The sequence below is a fragment of the Pan paniscus genome, chromosome 21, assembly GCF_029289425.2.
Source record: "Pan paniscus chromosome 21, NHGRI_mPanPan1-v2.0_pri, whole genome shotgun sequence".
NCBI classification, from domain to species: domain Eukaryota; kingdom Metazoa; phylum Chordata; class Mammalia; order Primates; family Hominidae; genus Pan; species Pan paniscus.
This window is the reverse complement of record NC_073270.2, coordinates 4890057-4906675: the sequence shown is the minus strand read 5'-3', so window position 1 is coordinate 4906675 and position 16619 is coordinate 4890057. Positions and strand designations below refer to the sequence as shown.

General features: G+C 44.7%; 1 protein-coding gene across 5 annotated transcripts in view; it reads left to right on the top strand.

Moving 5' to 3' along the window:
- The window catches only part of RNF24 (ring finger protein 24), a 92575-nt gene extending 75991 nt beyond the window's left edge, over positions 1-16584 (top strand). For all 5 annotated transcript variants that reach the window (XM_034947607.4, XM_034947604.4, XM_034947606.4 and 2 more), the window contains 2 exons: positions 8853-8932; positions 9725-16584. In XM_034947607.4, the coding sequence (XP_034803498.1) occupies positions 8853-8932; positions 9725-9863 (219 nt within the window). In that variant the 3' untranslated portion in view covers positions 9864-16584. The remainder of the gene's footprint in view (positions 1-8852; positions 8933-9724) is intronic.
- The last annotated feature ends 35 nt before the right edge of the window (positions 16585-16619 follow it).

Below are 16619 nucleotides of genomic sequence, written 5' to 3'. Positions count from 1 at the left end.
TTTGTATTTTTAGTAGAGACGGGGTTTCACCATGTTGGCCAGGCTGGTCTTGAACTCCTGACCTCACGTAATCCACCCACCTCGGCCTCCCAAAGTGCTGGGATTACAAGCATGAGCCACGGCAGCCGGCCACTGTTTGATTTTTTACTTTTCCTAGAAGTTAATTTTGACACATGGCCAAAATTAACATGAAATAATAAAAGTGGTCTGTTTCCCATTTGGAGTCTTTTTGATGACCGTAAATGAAAAGATTAAATTTTTACCAGATTAATCCAGAACAGAAGTCTTCCTTATTGGTGTGACCTGTTAGTTTAGAAACTTTGTCCTGAATAAATACATTGTGTGTTGCATCAGTATGTATCATAGTTAGTATCCAGCTACACCCACCAATTCCTGTTTCGCTGGTCATTTGTATCTAGTCTTGGATTTTTTTCACCATAGTATCCCCAGCTTTGGTTATGGTGAGTTGCTTTCTTCATTGAAATTCTTTTGCACCTTTTTCAAAAATCAAATAGCCATATTTTTTGTGACTGTATTTCTGGATTCTCCATTATATTCTCTTGATTTGTGTGCCTGTTTCTTCATCAGTACCACACTGTCTTGATTATTAATAGCTTTATAGTAAATCTTAAAATCAGGCAGTGTGATTCTTCCAACCTCATTCTTTTCCAAAATTGTTTTAGCTAGTCTGGTTCCTTGACCCTTCCATGTAAATTGTAGCATCAGCTCATCTGTATCCACAAAAAAAAAAAAAAAAAAAAAATCCTGCTGGGATTTTGATTTATATTGCATTAACTCTATAAATGTGTTTGGAGAGAATTGACCTTTACCATGGTGAGTCTTCTGACCTGTGAATACATTATGTCTATTTATTTATTTGAAGCTCTGTTGTTAGTTGTATACACATTGAATATCTTCTTGGTGAACTGACCCTTTTGTCAAGGTCTCTCGCCGGGCTGGGTGGCTCACACCTATAATCCCAGCACTTTGGGAGGCCAAGGCAGGAGGATCACCTGTGGTCAGGAGTTCAAGACCAGCCTGGCCAACATGGTGAAACCCCATCTCTACCAAAAATACAAAAATGAGCCAGGCGCGGTGATGGACACCTGTAATCCCAGCTACTCGGAAGGCTAAGGTAGGAGAATCGCTTGAACCTGGAGGCAGAGGTTGCAGTGAGCTGAGATCGTGCCATTGCACGCCAGCATGGGCAACAAGAATGAAACACTATCTCAAAAAACAAAAAACTGTCTTCATCCCAGGTAAATTCCTTTGCTTTGAAATATTTGTCCAGGCCAGGCGCGGTGGCTCATGCCTGTAATCCCAGCACTTTGGGAGGCCGAGGCAGGCGGATCACAGGGTCAGGAGATCAAGACCATCCTGGCTAACATGGCGAAACCCCGTCTCTACTAAAAATACAAAAAAATTAGCCAGGCGTGGTGGTGGGTGCCTGTAGTCCCAGCTACTCAGGAGGCTGAGGCAGGAGAATGGCATGAACCTGGGAGGTGGAGCTTGCAGTGAGCTGAGATCACGCCACTGCACTCCAGCCTCGGTGACAGAGTAAGACTCTGTCTCAAAAAATATATATATTTGTCCAGGCCGGACACAGTGGTTCACACTTGTAATCCCAACTTTTTGGGAGGCTGAGGTGGGAGGATTGCTTGAACCCAGGAGGTTTAGGCTGCAGTGAGCCAAGGTTGTGCCACTGTACTCCAGCCTGGGTGACAGAGCAAGAACCTACCTCAAAAAAAAAAAAATATTTTTCTGATATTAATATAGCCATTCCAGCTTCCTTTTGATTGTTTGCATGGTATGTGTATTTCCACCTTTTTCTTTTCTTTTTTTTTTTTCTTTTTTTGAGATAGAGTCTAGCTCTGCTGCCCAGGCTGGAGTGCAGTGATACAATCTTGGCTCACTGCAACCTCCGCCTCCTGGGTTCAAGCAATTCTCCTGCCTCAGCCTCCCAAGTAGCTGGGATTACAGATGCCCACCACCACGCCCAGCTAATTTTTGTATTTTTAGTAGAGATGGGGTTTCACCATGTTAGCCAGGCTGGTCTTGAACTCCTCACCTCAGGTGATCTGCCCCCCTCGGCCTCTTAGGTGCTGGGATTGCAGGCGTGAGCCACCATGCCCAGCTTCATCTTTTTATTTTCAATCTACCCATTGAATTATATTTGAAGTGAGTTTTCTTGTAGACAGCATAGTTGGGTCATGTTTCTTTATCCACTCTGCCAATATGTCTTTTAATTGGTATGTATAGATCATTTACATTCAGTGCAATTGCTGATACATTTAGAATTAGGTTTACCATTTTTTTTTGTCTTCTGCTTTTCTCTCTCTTTTTCATTCTCTATTTTCCTTTTCTTGCCTTCTTTTGGGTTATTAGAACATTTTTTAATATTTCATTTTAATTTATCTGTTGTGATTTTTACTTTATGTCTTTGTATAGTTTTTTAGTGGTTGCTCTAGGGATTACCAAATAAATATTTAGAATTAGTTTTTTAACACTCTAGTTGGATTGTAGAGACCTTGCCACAATATGGATCCCTTTTCCTTCCCCTCTTTGTGCAATGTCTATCATATTACGTCTATATACACTGAAAAATCCCATCGTTATATGTCTTTTCCCCATCAGACATGTTTTTAAAAACTCAAAAGGCAGGCATCTGCCTGGAGTCCAGAAGATCGAGACCAGCCTGGGCAACATGGCAAAACCCCATTTCTACAAAAAATACAAAAACTTACAGGTAGCACATACCTGTAGTCCCAGCTACTCAGGAGCCTTAAGTGGAAAGATCACCCAAGCCTGGGAGGTCGAGGCTACAGTGAGCCAAGCCTTGATTGCACCACTGCACTCAAGCATAGATGACAGAGTGAGGCCTGGTCTCAAAAAAATAAGAAAACCTTAACAGAGGAATAGCCTTATATTAATCCAGATTTTTACCATTTCTGTTGCTATGCATTCCCAGTGTTTCAAGTTTCCTTGTTATGTCATTTCTCTTTTATCTTCATAATGAACTTTCCTTTAGTAATTTTCTTAAAGCAGGTCTTCTGGCTATGAATTCTGTTAGTTTGCCTTCATCTGAGAATGTTTTTATTTTACCTTCATTCCTGAAGAATATTCTTGTATATGGAACTCCAGGTTGACAGTTTTTATGCCTCTTCCTTCTGGCCCTCCATGATTTCTGATGAGAAATCAGGTCACTTGAATCATTCATCCCTTACCAGTAATGTATCACTTTCTCTGGCTGCTTTTAAGATTTTTTTCTTTTTCTTTAGTTTTCAGCAATTTATGATATGTCTAGGCATGGATTTATTTGGATTTATCCTGTTTGCAGTTTACTCAGCTTCATAAATATATAGGGTTTTTTGCCAAGCATGGGAAGTTTTTAGCCATTATTTCTATAAATGTTTTTTCTGCATTTCACTCTTTCTCTCTCCTGGAACTCCAGTGACACAAATGTTAGACCCTTTGTTGTTGTTCCACAAGTCCTGGAGAGTTTTTTTTTTTTTTTCAGTAATTTTTTCTCTGTTGTTCAGACTGAGTAATTTCCAGTGTTCTGTCTTCTAGTTCACTGATTCTTTCCTCTATCCCCTCCATTCTGCTGTTGAGCCCATCCACTAAGTTTTTTTATTGTGATTATTCTGTTGTTTGAGTTCTAAAATTTTCATTCAGCCGCACATGGTGGCTCACAGCTATAATCTTAACACTTTGGGAGACCAAGGTGGAAGGATTGCGTGAGCCCAGGAGTTCAAGACCAGCCTGGGCAACATAGAGAAACCCCGTCTCTACTAAAAATACAAAATTAGCTGGGTGTGGTGGTGCATGCCTGTAACCCCAGCTACTCAGGAGGCTGAGGCAGGAGGATCACTTGAACCCAGAAGGCAGAGGTTGTGGTGAGCTGAGATCACACCATTGTACTCCAGCGTGGGCAACAAAAGCTAAACTCCACCTCAAAAAAAAAATTTTTTTTTTTCGTTTGTAATAGCATCAAAAATAAGATACCTAGGAATAAATTTAACAAAAGAAGCCCAGATTTATATGCTGAAAACTATAAAACATTGAAAAGATAATAAAACCTAAATAATTGGGATGACATCCCATGTTCATTGGTTAGAAAATGTAATATTGGTAAGTTGGCAGTAATATCCAAAGTATTTACCAAATCATCTTTTTCAAAATCCTATCTGCCCTTTTATGCACAAATTGACAAGCAGATGAATTCTGAAATTCCCATGGAAATGTAAAGGATCCAGAATAGCCAAAAGAATCTTGAAAAAGAAGAACAGAGTTAGAGAACTCACACTTCCCAATTTCAAAACTTACTATACAAAGCTACAGTTTTTAATACATGTGACACAGGTATATTGATAGCTATATAGATCAGTGGAATAGAACTGCAAGTCCAAAAATAAATTCAAACATTTATGGTCAGTTGATTTTCAACGAGGGTGCCAAGACAATTCAGTGGGAAAAGAATAGTCTTTTCAATCAGTGGTGCTGGGACAACTGGATATCTACATGCAAAAGAATAAATTTAGACATCTACCTCATACTATATACAAAGATTACTCAAAAGTTAATCAAAGACCTAAATGTATCAGCTAATATTATAAAACTCTCAGACATAAACATAGGTGAGCCCAGTGCCATGACACATGCCTGTAATCCCAGCTCCTCAGGGGGCTGAGGGGGAAGCTCCCTTGAGTCCAGGAATTTGAGACCAGCCTGGGCAACATAGCAAGACTCTGTCTCTAAAAAACAAAAAGGAGAAATAAACATAGATGTATAAATCTTCATAGCTGTGGATTGGGTAATGGATTCTTAGATATGACATCTGAAGCACAAGCAAGCTAAGAAAAAATAGTTAAACTTCATCAGGCCAGCCATGGAGGCTCACTCCTGTAATCCCAACACGTTGGGAGGCCAAGACGAGAAGATTGAGCTCAGGAGTTTGAGACCAGCCTGGGCGACATAGCTAGGAGACCTTATCTCTACTTACAAAAAAAAAAATTAGTTGGGTGTCGTGATGTGTGCCTGTAAGTCCCAGCTATTTGGGAGGTTGAGGCTTGAGGAGCTGGAGGATTGCCTGAGATCAGGAGATTGAGGCTGCAGTGAGCTATGATGGCACCAGTGCACTCCAGCCTGGGTGACAGAGCAAGACTGTCTCAAAAAAAAAATTAAAAACTTTTGTGCTTCAAAGGACATTATCTTGAAAGTGAAGGCAACCCACAGGGACAAAGTATTCACAAGTTTTATATCTGACAAGGGTCTTGTATTTAAGATGTATAAAGAACTCTTAGAACTCAGTAATAAGCAGCCTGCAAAATAAAAAGGTCTGCAAATGTTTTCTCCCAGTCTTTTCATCCTAACAGGCTCTTTTGTAGAACAAAAGTTTTTTAATTTGATCAAGTCCAGTTTATCCATTTTTTCCTTTGGTTTCTTTGCTTAGGTTGTGCTTCGGTTGTGTTTCTGCTTAGGTTGCGTGTGTCTTTGGTGTCTATGAATGTGTAGTGCTCTAACATCATTTGTTGAAAAGGCTTTCCTTCTGCCATTGAAATGCTTTTTGCACCTTTGTCAAAATTAGTTGGCTATCTGATAAGGGAGTTCAGTCTAAAATATATAAAGAACTCTTACCACTTAATAATAAAAAGAAACCAACTAATAAATTGACAAAGGACTTAATAGGCATTTCTCCAGAGAAGATATGTGGTGGTTAATAAGCACGGCATCATTAGTCATTAAGGAAATGACCCATTTACACCCATTACGATAACTATAGTAAAAAAGACAAGAATAAGTATTGGTGATGATATGGAGAAATTACAACCCATACGTACTGCTGGTAGGAATGTAAAATGGTGCAGCCGCTTTGGAAATCAGTTTGGTAGCTCCTCAAAAAGGTAAACATAGAGTTACCATATGACCCAGCAATTCCACTCCTTGATACATACCCAAAATAACGTAAACAAGGACTCAGCCAGATACTTGTACACCAGTGTTTATAGCAGCATTGTCCACAATAGCCAAAAGGTAGAAACAACCCAAGTGGCCATCAATAGATAAATGGGTAAACAAAATGCGGTACATACATACAGTGGAATATTATTCAGCCATGAAAATGAGTGAAGTACTGATATATGTTACAATATAGATGAACCTTGAAGACATTATGCTAAGGGAAAGAAGCCAGACATGAAATATTACATATTGTATGGTTCCATTTATATGAAATGTCCCGAGTAGACAAATCCATCAATAAAGAAAGTAGATTAGTGGTTGGTTGCCAGAGATTGGGGAAAGGGGAGAATGGGGAATGACTGCCTATGAATATGGGCTTGTTTTGGGGGGTGGGTGGGTGGCATTTGATGCAAATGTTCTGGAATTAGATTGTAAAGATGGCTGCACAAATATATACCTAAAAACTGCTGAATTGTACTATTACTTAAAGGAGTGAATATTATAGTAGATTAATTGTATCTCAGTTTTTTAATGGTGATGGGAAGTCACACTGGAGAAACAATCTCATTGAATACTGGAAACGAAAGTTTATTTGCAAAATATGATCTGTAAAGGAAAGTTGTAAAATGAATTTGGCTCTTAGGGAGCTTCTAGGAAGTCATCTGAGGCTTTTCTCTTTTTGTGATTGCCATTGACTTTGGTCACCTTTAGCATTTAACGTGTCAGAGTTTGTCTTGTTTTTTCTCAGGTGGCTATAGTTTTAGGATCTGTTTATTCAGAACATAATAGCACATTATACCATTAATAGTAACTCCATTTTGGGGCTGGGCGCAGTGGCTCACACCTGTAATCCCAACACTTTGGGAGGCTGAGGCAGGCAGATCACAAGGTCAAGAGATCGAGAGCATCCTGGCCAACATGGTGAAACCCTGTCTCTACTAAAAATATAAAAAATTAGCCGGGTATAGTTGGCATGCGCCTGTAGTCCCAGCTATTCGGGAGTCTGAGGCAGGAGACTCACTTGAACCCAGGAGGCGGAGGTTGCGGTGAGCCGAGATCGCACCACTGCACTCCAGCCTGGCGACAGAGCAAGACTCCATCTCAAAAAGAAAAAAAGAAACTCCTGTTTGGAAAGGCTACTAATCTAATTTTGGATCCTGGAAAAATAAGTGAATAAAAATAAGCAACTCATCCAACCTGTGCTTCAATAGGATCAGTGCTAAATCTCCAGAGGACAGTCCTGACCCTGTTTTGGAAGGCGGGGCTGAGAGGAAAACTGGCTGTTGAAGGCCAGAGGGCCAATCACACAGTCTAGGAGATGGGAGCATCATTCCCTCTTTACAGGTGGGAAGCTGAGGCCCAAAAAGATACCACTAGGCTGAAACTGCTGGATTCTTACCTTTACCCACAGCTTGTTCTCAGCCTCCCTTCAGAAAACAAAAATGGGCTTGAAAACAGTACTTCCATTATAAAATGGAGACATCAATAAAAACAGCTGGCATTGGTAGACTGCCTTACTGTGTCCTTAACCCTGCCCCCCAAGCTGAGCTGATGACAGCCCTGTGTGGGGTGGGACAGGTCATGTCCTTATTGTACAGATGAAGGAACAGAGCTCTGTGAGGAATCCTGAGGGCAGAGGCCACACAGCTAGTGTGTCTGAGCCAAGGCCAGCCACCTGTCCTGCTCTCCTCCCTGCTCCCCTGCCATCTTGGTAGGGATGCTGAGTCCAACAGAGCACAGTTATCCATTCTCCTCCTGTGAAGGTCCTGTCTGTCATACACACAAGGCCCTGAAAGCTACCTCAGCAAGGATGTTTAAAAACCAACATGGCACGGTTCACTGGGCACCAAGAGCCACATGTCCTGCCTGGATCATGTTACATAATCTAAGAAGACTGGGTTCCGTGTTATAGGTTAAGAAACTAGTAACAGCAAAGCCATCAACAGTCCAGGCTAGAAATGGTGATGGCCTGAACCAGGATCCTTGGGAATGGACAGGGAAGCAAGTAGGGAGGAAGGAGTTCAACCACTGGGCAGGAGAAAGCAATGGCACAATAGCACATCAGTGCAACAGACCTGGGTCCCCAGCCAGGCCTGGCCACTCTCCAATTAAATGGCCTCAAGCAACATTATTTTCCTGAGCTTCTGTTTCCTCATCTGTAAAATGGGTCAGTGTGGTGACACATGGTATCCACGGGCCCTGGTGAATGCCCAGGAAAGTGTTGGAACCCAGCCCCTGGGTACGATGGCAAAGGCCTGTCTCCAAGCCATGGAGACTAATCATTGGCTGAGAGCAGTCCTTGTCCCATCTGCACATGTTCATGAGTTAACTGAGTCTTCAGTAACTTTTTATATGACAGAGACACTGACAGAAGGACAGTGCCAAAGTGGGAGGCCCCAGGAACTATAAATAGCATGTTACTGCAAGCTGTGCATAAAAACAGGAGAAAAGATTGCCAGGGCTTGAGCGGTCCCTTTCAGTGAGTGCTTGGGAGCCAGGCTGTGCTGCTGACAAGGTGGAGAACCCAGAGAGCCTCAGCTCTTTCGGCACACCAGGAAAGGGACAGCAGGCTAAGCTGGCAGATGTGAGAGTAACCCTCCCTCGGTCCCACATTTCTGATGCACTGAAGTAAAGGCAGCTGCCTCTTGCTTTCTGTCTTCTCCCATCTGCCCACCTCCTTGAAGATATGGGACAGGAAGAGCAGGAGACATTCATCTATTTGGGCCTGTTTCTTTTCAGTCATTTATTCATTCATTCATTTCTTTTTTTTTTTAAGATAAGAGTCTCATAAGTCCCTTCAAACGGTTGAGCCTTTAGGAGCCTGCACTCTACTTTGTACCTGGGAGGGTACTTAACAGACACTTGGCTTCATTTGTGCATTTGTCTTTCAGCTCTGTGCAGTGTGCCTAGAAGACTTCAAGCCTCGAGATGAGTTGGGGATTTGCCCATGTAAGCACGCCTTCCACAGAAAGTAAGTATTGGTATGGAATTACTTAATGGGACCCGAGTTTGAGGCACATCAACCAACTTCTTTTGGGTTTTAGGGCAGTGCCAGACAAGCTTGATGGCTTCATGATTGGTCTGTAATGCAGAAAGCTGACAGCACCCTACAGGTGGGATGTGTGTGTGTGTGCGTGACATTAGGAGACAGCAGAGTGGTGGAACGTGACCACCACGTCAGGACGATGGGCAGAGAGCCAAAATGAGCCTACACTTGGAGCCCAAGCAATAAACAGCTATTTAGCTGGAACTTTCCAGTGAGAGCCTCATCTCCTAAAAACTTATTTAAATCAAAACCGTAGTTATTTAAAATCAAAATAAAGTCTGGATATAAATGGTAGTGTGGGGCACTCTCCTCCCACTTCCTGCAGACATATTAATATTCTTCCTCTTATAATTTTTTGTTTTGTATTTCTGTTAGAAAAATTTATTTTCCTACTTCTCACATCCCTGCTCAGTGTATTTTGTTCTTGTAAGAAGTCATGGGTAACTGAGAGTATCACATACTATCTGTGGCTTCACACGTGGAAGATGGGAGGCTCTGGAAGGAGGAGGGGATTGCTGACCCCTTGGCCTCTCCCCACTCCTTCTCTCTGTCTCTTCCCTCTCTCCAGGGGGTGACATCCGTTCACCACCTAGGAGGGGAGCTCCTTGGACCATACAGCAGACGTTGTCTGGGTGACAGATATGGAGATGTTCAGCAGAACAGCCGTGCCATGAGCACAGGACTGACATCTTCCCCCTGTGGTGTCTCCTTCTGCAGGTGCCTTATTAAGTGGCTGGAGGTTCGTAAAGTGTGTCCCCTGTGCAACATGCCAGTTCTACAGCTGGCCCAGTTGCACAGTAAGCAGGACCGTGGACCCCCTCAGGGGCCCCTTCCCGGGGCAGAGAACATTGTATAGCTTACCGCAAGGATCAGACTGTTGCTGGACACGACGTCTGTGTGGAGCCAGGAGGAACACATGTGGTGTCTGTATTGGCTGCTCTCTACCTAGGACACCAGCTGCCACTTCTTTTGCCTCATGAAGAACTCTTGGGCCAGCCAAACTGGGAACCTGGGTGTCTGGGTCTTGTGACAACCAAAGCACTTTGACACTACCCCCTGCCGAGAGAAGAGGAGTGGATGAGCCTGCGGGTTTGCCTCAAGAAACTTCACGAGGGTCTCTTACTAACTCCATTACACTCTCTCTCCTGGAGCCTCATCTCCATGTCAAGCAGGAGGGTAAAGAAGGGAACTAAGAGCAGGTCTTTAAAGCCACACCCCCACCTGCGGATGGATGGGTTTCTATGTAGGCCATGCAGGCCTTTGTAGCAGCAAACCCTCCCAGCAGCCCTTGAGCCAAGTAAAACCAGCACAACCAGCCACCAGTGGTTGGTGAGGCAGTGCCCACAAGGCTCATGTTATATGCCTTTGATAAGGCCATCTTGGCTTTGAGTAGCAGTGTTCCTCGCCACCCATTTCCCCCTCAGGATTACAACACCTGCTATCAAATCATCTAAGCTGAAAACATGAGATGCGCTTGGAAAGGCCTAGTCAGAAGCCATTTCCTCTTATCATTTCCCTCTCCTATGCACCAGTAAGGCCCGTCCAGAGCCCCAGCAGGGAGTGGGCCCTGAGTCCACACTGTCCCTGAGTGATCCAGGAGGCTGCCCACATCCCCACATGTGCACTGTGGTTCCAGTGTAGCTGCTGTGAGCCCACTGCCACTGCCTCAGAAGGGAGCCACTGTGAACCTCTCGAGTGGCTCCAAAGAGCAGTGGCTTTTTGAGAATGGCCCATACTCCTGGCCCGGCTGGATGAAGGGAATGCCGACCCTTTGACCTCTCCCCCTCCTTCCATCTCTTCTCTTTCTTGCCCTATCTCTTTCTACTTCAGAAAAAAAAAAAAAAAGAAGCCTGTCATTCACTTTTTAACACTTTATCCCAAATAAGATCCTGTGTAATTCTGAAGCTGGTGATCCACTTGGAATTGTAGATAGTTTCAGGAAGCTCCTGCAGGGCTCTCCACCGTTGGTGTGTGCCTCAGTATTTGGACTTCCGAAACTGAAAGTGTCTTCATAGGAGAGAAACGCATGCTGCTCTTTGGCTCTTTCTGTCCAACTTTTCTAGAAATGACTCAAAGTCCATTAAGATTTGTGAATATTGTATAAATTAGCTATGGAAAGTAGCAGGTCAGATGGAAAATTCTTTTCCACAGCCCTGCTCTCCGCCTCCCTCCATCTTAGGAGCGCCTGCCTCAGTTCCTCATCAACTGCTTTGCTCCACTCCATCCCACAGGTGAGAGTGGGGGAGGTTTTTCATTAGGAATACAGTCTGCGTGACATGGAGAATGGAGGGAGGGAGCTTTGCGACTCTGCTCTTGGCATGACTCCAGATTTTTTTCTGGAATCCAACCTCTGTCCTCTTAGGAGAAGGAACCTGTCCTTGGTTCAGATGGCTGGGGTCAGATGAGGAGGAAAATTTCCATTAGTGTAGAAAAGTGCTGGACAGAATCCGGTTTGGAAAATTACAAATCCAGTTGGTCAAAATAGGCCATTTCCTATGTGTGACCTATTCGTGGTATGCCAACTGGACTGCTTCCTAAACAGGACAAGGAAAGTGAGGAATATTTTTATATGAAAGCCTTAGCCTGTCTGGCACCCATGAAAAAAACTATTTATGCACTCCTACTTTCACCGTCTTTTCGCATTCTCTATTTGTAGCACAACAGAGTTGAATGCCACAAAACACCCCGTTTATAGTGAGCTGTTTTCAGTGACCAATGTCAGAAGGAGGCTTGCTTCTGGACTAGCCTCACTAATTGCCAGCAGCCACCATTTTCCATGGAATGGCCTTGGGACAGATGTCACCTCTGCTATGGGGCTCTAATAGGAAAGAGAATGTTTTCTCCCTTCCTATGATCAATACTGCAAATTATTGCTGCTCACAGCTTTTATAGGATTCTCCCAACTGAAAGTTGCAGCCTTTTTCTGTCCCTGTGCATCAGTACTAACAAAAGACAGCCTCACCAAGTCTGTATATTTGAACAGAGGCAAGTTAATTCCTCCCCCCGTGTCAGAGCCACAGGCATGTTGAGCGGGTTGATACGTAGCACTGGACCAGGGCGCAAAGCCCAGATAGTTCCAGCCGTGAGAGGAGAGCACAAGAATGCTCTGCACTCTGCACTCAGCACCATCTTGGGTCTGCTTTGCCCAGATGAGGGACCACTAACAACCTTCTCAGCACATGTGAATGTGGAGTGATTTTAAAATGCATTCATTCTGCTAGGATTGGGCTGGAAGCTGGAACAGTGAGAGCACTTTTTCTGCTCCTAGTCATCTCCCTTTCTCAGCGTGACATCCTCCTGCAGCAAGCCTAGTATCCCTAGCAGTAGTTCCTGCGACTCAGCAACACAACCCGAATATTTGCTCCCTGCATCTGGGTCCTCCACCAGGATGGGGCTGCGCATCTGCTTTGCTGCACAGACAAACAGACAAACAGGCCTTTTAATTGACACCCTCCGTTAATTCTCATGAAAATCGCAGAGTTTTTTGTTTGAAACACAATCCTTTTTTTTATTTATTTATTTTGAAAAAAGAATGAGTTAGGGACCCCTTTATAACTCTCTTGGCTCAGACTCGAACCCCATGGTAAAGTCACCCTTTCTGCATCTATCTTCAGGAGTTGCTGGGACTTGTTACTGGTAGATGCGCGGGGATTCTGGTCTGCTCTTGGACCACTGGCTGGTATCCTTTGTGTGTTTCTTAAGCAGCTCAAAGATAGAATGTTGCTGGTCTGCTATGGGTTAGTGGAGCATAACTCAGCCCCAACTGGACTCCATGGGTGGCTGAACCATTAGTAGTTGCTAGGGGTACAACTGAATTCAACTGGCTTCAGAAACAGGGAACAAAACCAGCCTGACTTGATTCCTGGTTGGGTCAGTATCAGACACTAGGAAGTTGACATCTGCTGCTTTTCTTTGCCACGTGTGATTTGGTTAGGCCTGTCCCTGGCAGATAAGGTCCTTGAAGCCTGTGCTTGCCTAGCCGGGGAAGGCAGGACAGAAATGGCCAAATAGGGGCAGGTGGCCCCTGGGAAGGTCTGAGCTGAGGGATACAGGGGACCTCCCACCATTGCCGGATACCCTGTTCTTGACAAGAAGATCCTTTTCCCCAGTGCCAAGCCCCTTGGATCCATCAGAGAAATAGCCTCGGGCCTTGTCCTTTTTCACAACCCCACTTCAAAATCATGTCATCTCCCTGGCCTGATCCCGCTCTAAGCTACTTTGAAAAACTAGGAATTATTTTTCTCAGAGGCTTTTTGGGCATTATGAAATACATCCAGATACATCCAGGGCAGTATCCCCAGAGCTCCAGGCAGAGAGTGATGGAATCACCTCTTGTCACTCACTAGCCTTAGGCCCTTCTGCAGGTTAGCCTCTCAGTCTCTTCCTTAGCTTCCTTAGCTACCACCCAGGGATTGTAGTAACGTCCCTGGCACCTCTTGTGGGGGTTAGCTGGTGCCCAGAGCCTGGTGGGCAGCAGGCCTGGTGTCATGGGGGCTGCTGATACCACCTAACATCATATGGGTTCCATGGGCTCCTCTGCCATCATGATTGATAGGAATAGAACCTCAGCCAAAAAGCTTCCGGAGCTGTAGGGGCTTTCCCTGAGGCCCAGGTTCACCTGGCCCCTTTCTTCCTTGGTCATCTCTGCCTTTGCCCACAGTGAACTCTGACTTGGTTGTTCAGTGCTGAATATTTCTTTCTTAATGTTTTGAATAGGTAATCCATTCATGTGGTTCACAAATCATAAAGTAGTTAAAAGCCTTTCTTGAGTTCCTGATGCCTAGCAAGCTCCGCTCCTCACTCCATGAATACCTACTATTGGTTTGTTCCTTGGGTATCCTTCCAGAGATCATTTACGCATGTGTGTCTATATAATTTTTCTCCTTTTCTACTCATGTGGTACCAGACAAGTGTATTCAAGGAACGCTCCTACTAATGTGGGAAGAGCCATCCCAGAAATCAGAATACAAAATGTGAACCCAGAATTGGGGGATGTTTTTGCAATCACACTCCTGTTGAGTAAGACATATTTTCATTTTATTGCAACATACTGAAATTTTAGTTTTCTGTACAAATCAGAATCTGCAGTCCCTCCCTTACCCCAAATGCCCAGCTAATCCAAGAGCACAACCAGATTTTTCTGATTAACTTTCTATCTGCGACAGGATGCTCAAGATCAGGCTCTGTAGCTGACAGCAGTGGCACAGGCCTCTCACAGCTCTGAGCAGCCTCTGCAGGTGCCTGGACAGCTGCTGGCCCCTCCCCTACCTTGGCCAGTTCCAAGTGAGGACCAGTGGTGATGTGTGGCTACAACTGTTGTGGTCACTTAGGCAAGCTCTTGTGTCTTTGATGCAGGAGTTTGAGCAGCAGCAACTGAAGGCTTCTATTTTGTGGGGCAGACATCTTAGCTACTGAGCAAGTGCACAGTGAGTCTCATGTGGATATGCCTGAATGTCCAGCGTCAGTTCATGGAGCTACTCCCTTTCCCTCCCAACTTTTCGTTGTTGTTGAGACAGGGTCTTGTTACCCAGACTGGAGTGCAGTGGCACCATTGTAGCTCACTGCAGCCTCAACTTCCTGGACTCAAGTGATCCTCCCGCCTCAGTCTGCAGCTGCGTCTACAGGTACACACCAGCACACCTGGCTAATTTTCGTAATTTTTTTGTAGAGACAGGTCTCAACTCACTATGTTGCCCAGGCTGGCCTCCTCACTCTATGCACACACTTTGAAAAGAAAATGCTTCTGGTCGGGCGCGGTGGCTCACGCCTGTAATCCCAACATCCCAGCACTTTGGGAGGCCGAGGCAGGCGGATCACCTTCGGTCAGGAGTTCAAGACCAGCCTGACCAATATGGTGAAACCCCCTCTACTAAAAATACAAAAATTTGCTGGGTGTGGTGACGCATGCCTGTAATCCCAGCCACTCAGGAGGCTGGGACAGGAGAATTGATTGAACCCGGGAGGCAGAAGTTGCAGTGAGCCAAGATCCCCACTGCACTCCAGCCTGGGCAACAGAGCGAGACTCCGTCTCAAAAAAACACACAAGAAAAGAAAATGCTTCCTACAGAATTTTCCCTTTATGCCTTGTTTTCCATTTGACAACAGAAATTACCCCACCAACAATTTTTTTTTTTTTTTTTTGAGACGGAGTCTCGCTCTGTCACCCAGGCTGGAGTGCAGTGGCACGATCTTGGCCCACTGCAAGCTCTGCCTCCCAGGTTCACGCCATTCTCCCGCCTCGGGAGCCGGGACAACAGGTGCCCGCCACCACGCTCGGCTAATTTTTTGTATTTTTAGTACAGACGGAGTTTCACCGTGTTAGCCAGGATGGTCTCGATCTCCTGACCTCGTGATGCACCTGCCTTGACCTCCCAAAGTGCTGGGATTACAGGCGTGAGCCACTGCGCCCGGCCAATAATTTTTTTAGTTTAAGTTCATTTTTGTCCCCGCTGATGAAAGTTAGAGCTGCTTCCTCCAGGCAGCCCTGGGAGTAGGGGCACAGACTTGTGCCTCGCTTCCCAGCAGCTGCCCAGTGCCTCTGTCCACACCCACCTCCCTGGTGTACTTGCCCCCTACAGCAGCAGCCCAGATCCTCCCCTGGATTAAAATTGCAACTGGTGCCCTAAACCAAAACTTGAGAAAAAATTCTCTATCACGTCCACTCTTCTGGCATTTGTAGAATCTCTGGCCCTGGGTGTGTCTTTTCCTGTAGCTGTTACAGATTTCTTAAGCAGATGGACATGTCCAGATTCATGCCTAAATATCCAGTTGATAACTGGAAAATGCTGGGTCACGGTTCTTTAGTAAAGATTAATAAGGGATCCCCATGTGCTGGGGAATGTGCTTCCATTTGAGTGGGGATATCAGAAGAAAAAGAGGGGCTTGTTCAGTAAACCTTACTTTGCCAATTCAGCTATAGAGCCCAAATTGTTACAAGATGCAAAGATGTACTCCACTTTTTGACCAAGCGTCAGCACCTTTGGCTTACCATCCAGTCCTTACTTCTGTGACTATAAGGGCTCCACCAGTGTCAGCAGACTTGTTTGTGCTTTGGGGGAACTCTCTACTCAGCTCCCTTTGCCAGTCCCAAGCCTGGTGGATCTGCATCTCACGCCCACTGCACACCGTTCCTCTCCATCTGCCCTTCCCTCCCAGGCCCCCACTAGGGCGGGGGGGTCAGGGGAGCAGGTGTGGCAAGTGTTAGGAACTCCCTTCTGGTGACAGCTGGTCTTCCTAGAGTGTTGCTGGTAACTATCGCCTCTTGGTCTTCTGACATCATTGCCAGGAACGGGGCACTTTTTCGTCTTGTAGTTTGGCCCTCGGGTTTCCTCACTAGGTATTGTGTAACTCCCTCAAAAAAAAGTTTATGAAATGCTGAACCTCAGGTTTCATAGACGTGTTTGTACACTAAAAATTCTGCAGCAGAATATTTTTAAACATTCGCAGTTTTTTGTAAGCTATATTTTTGTATATTTAATTGCTATTTTAAAATTTTAATGCATTTTGCTAATCACTCTTAAAAACAAAACATGCATGTAATTGACTCAAACGTGTAAATAAAAGCAAATTTTGAAAAATAGTGTTGTGCATATGCCTTTGAACAGAGAGAACA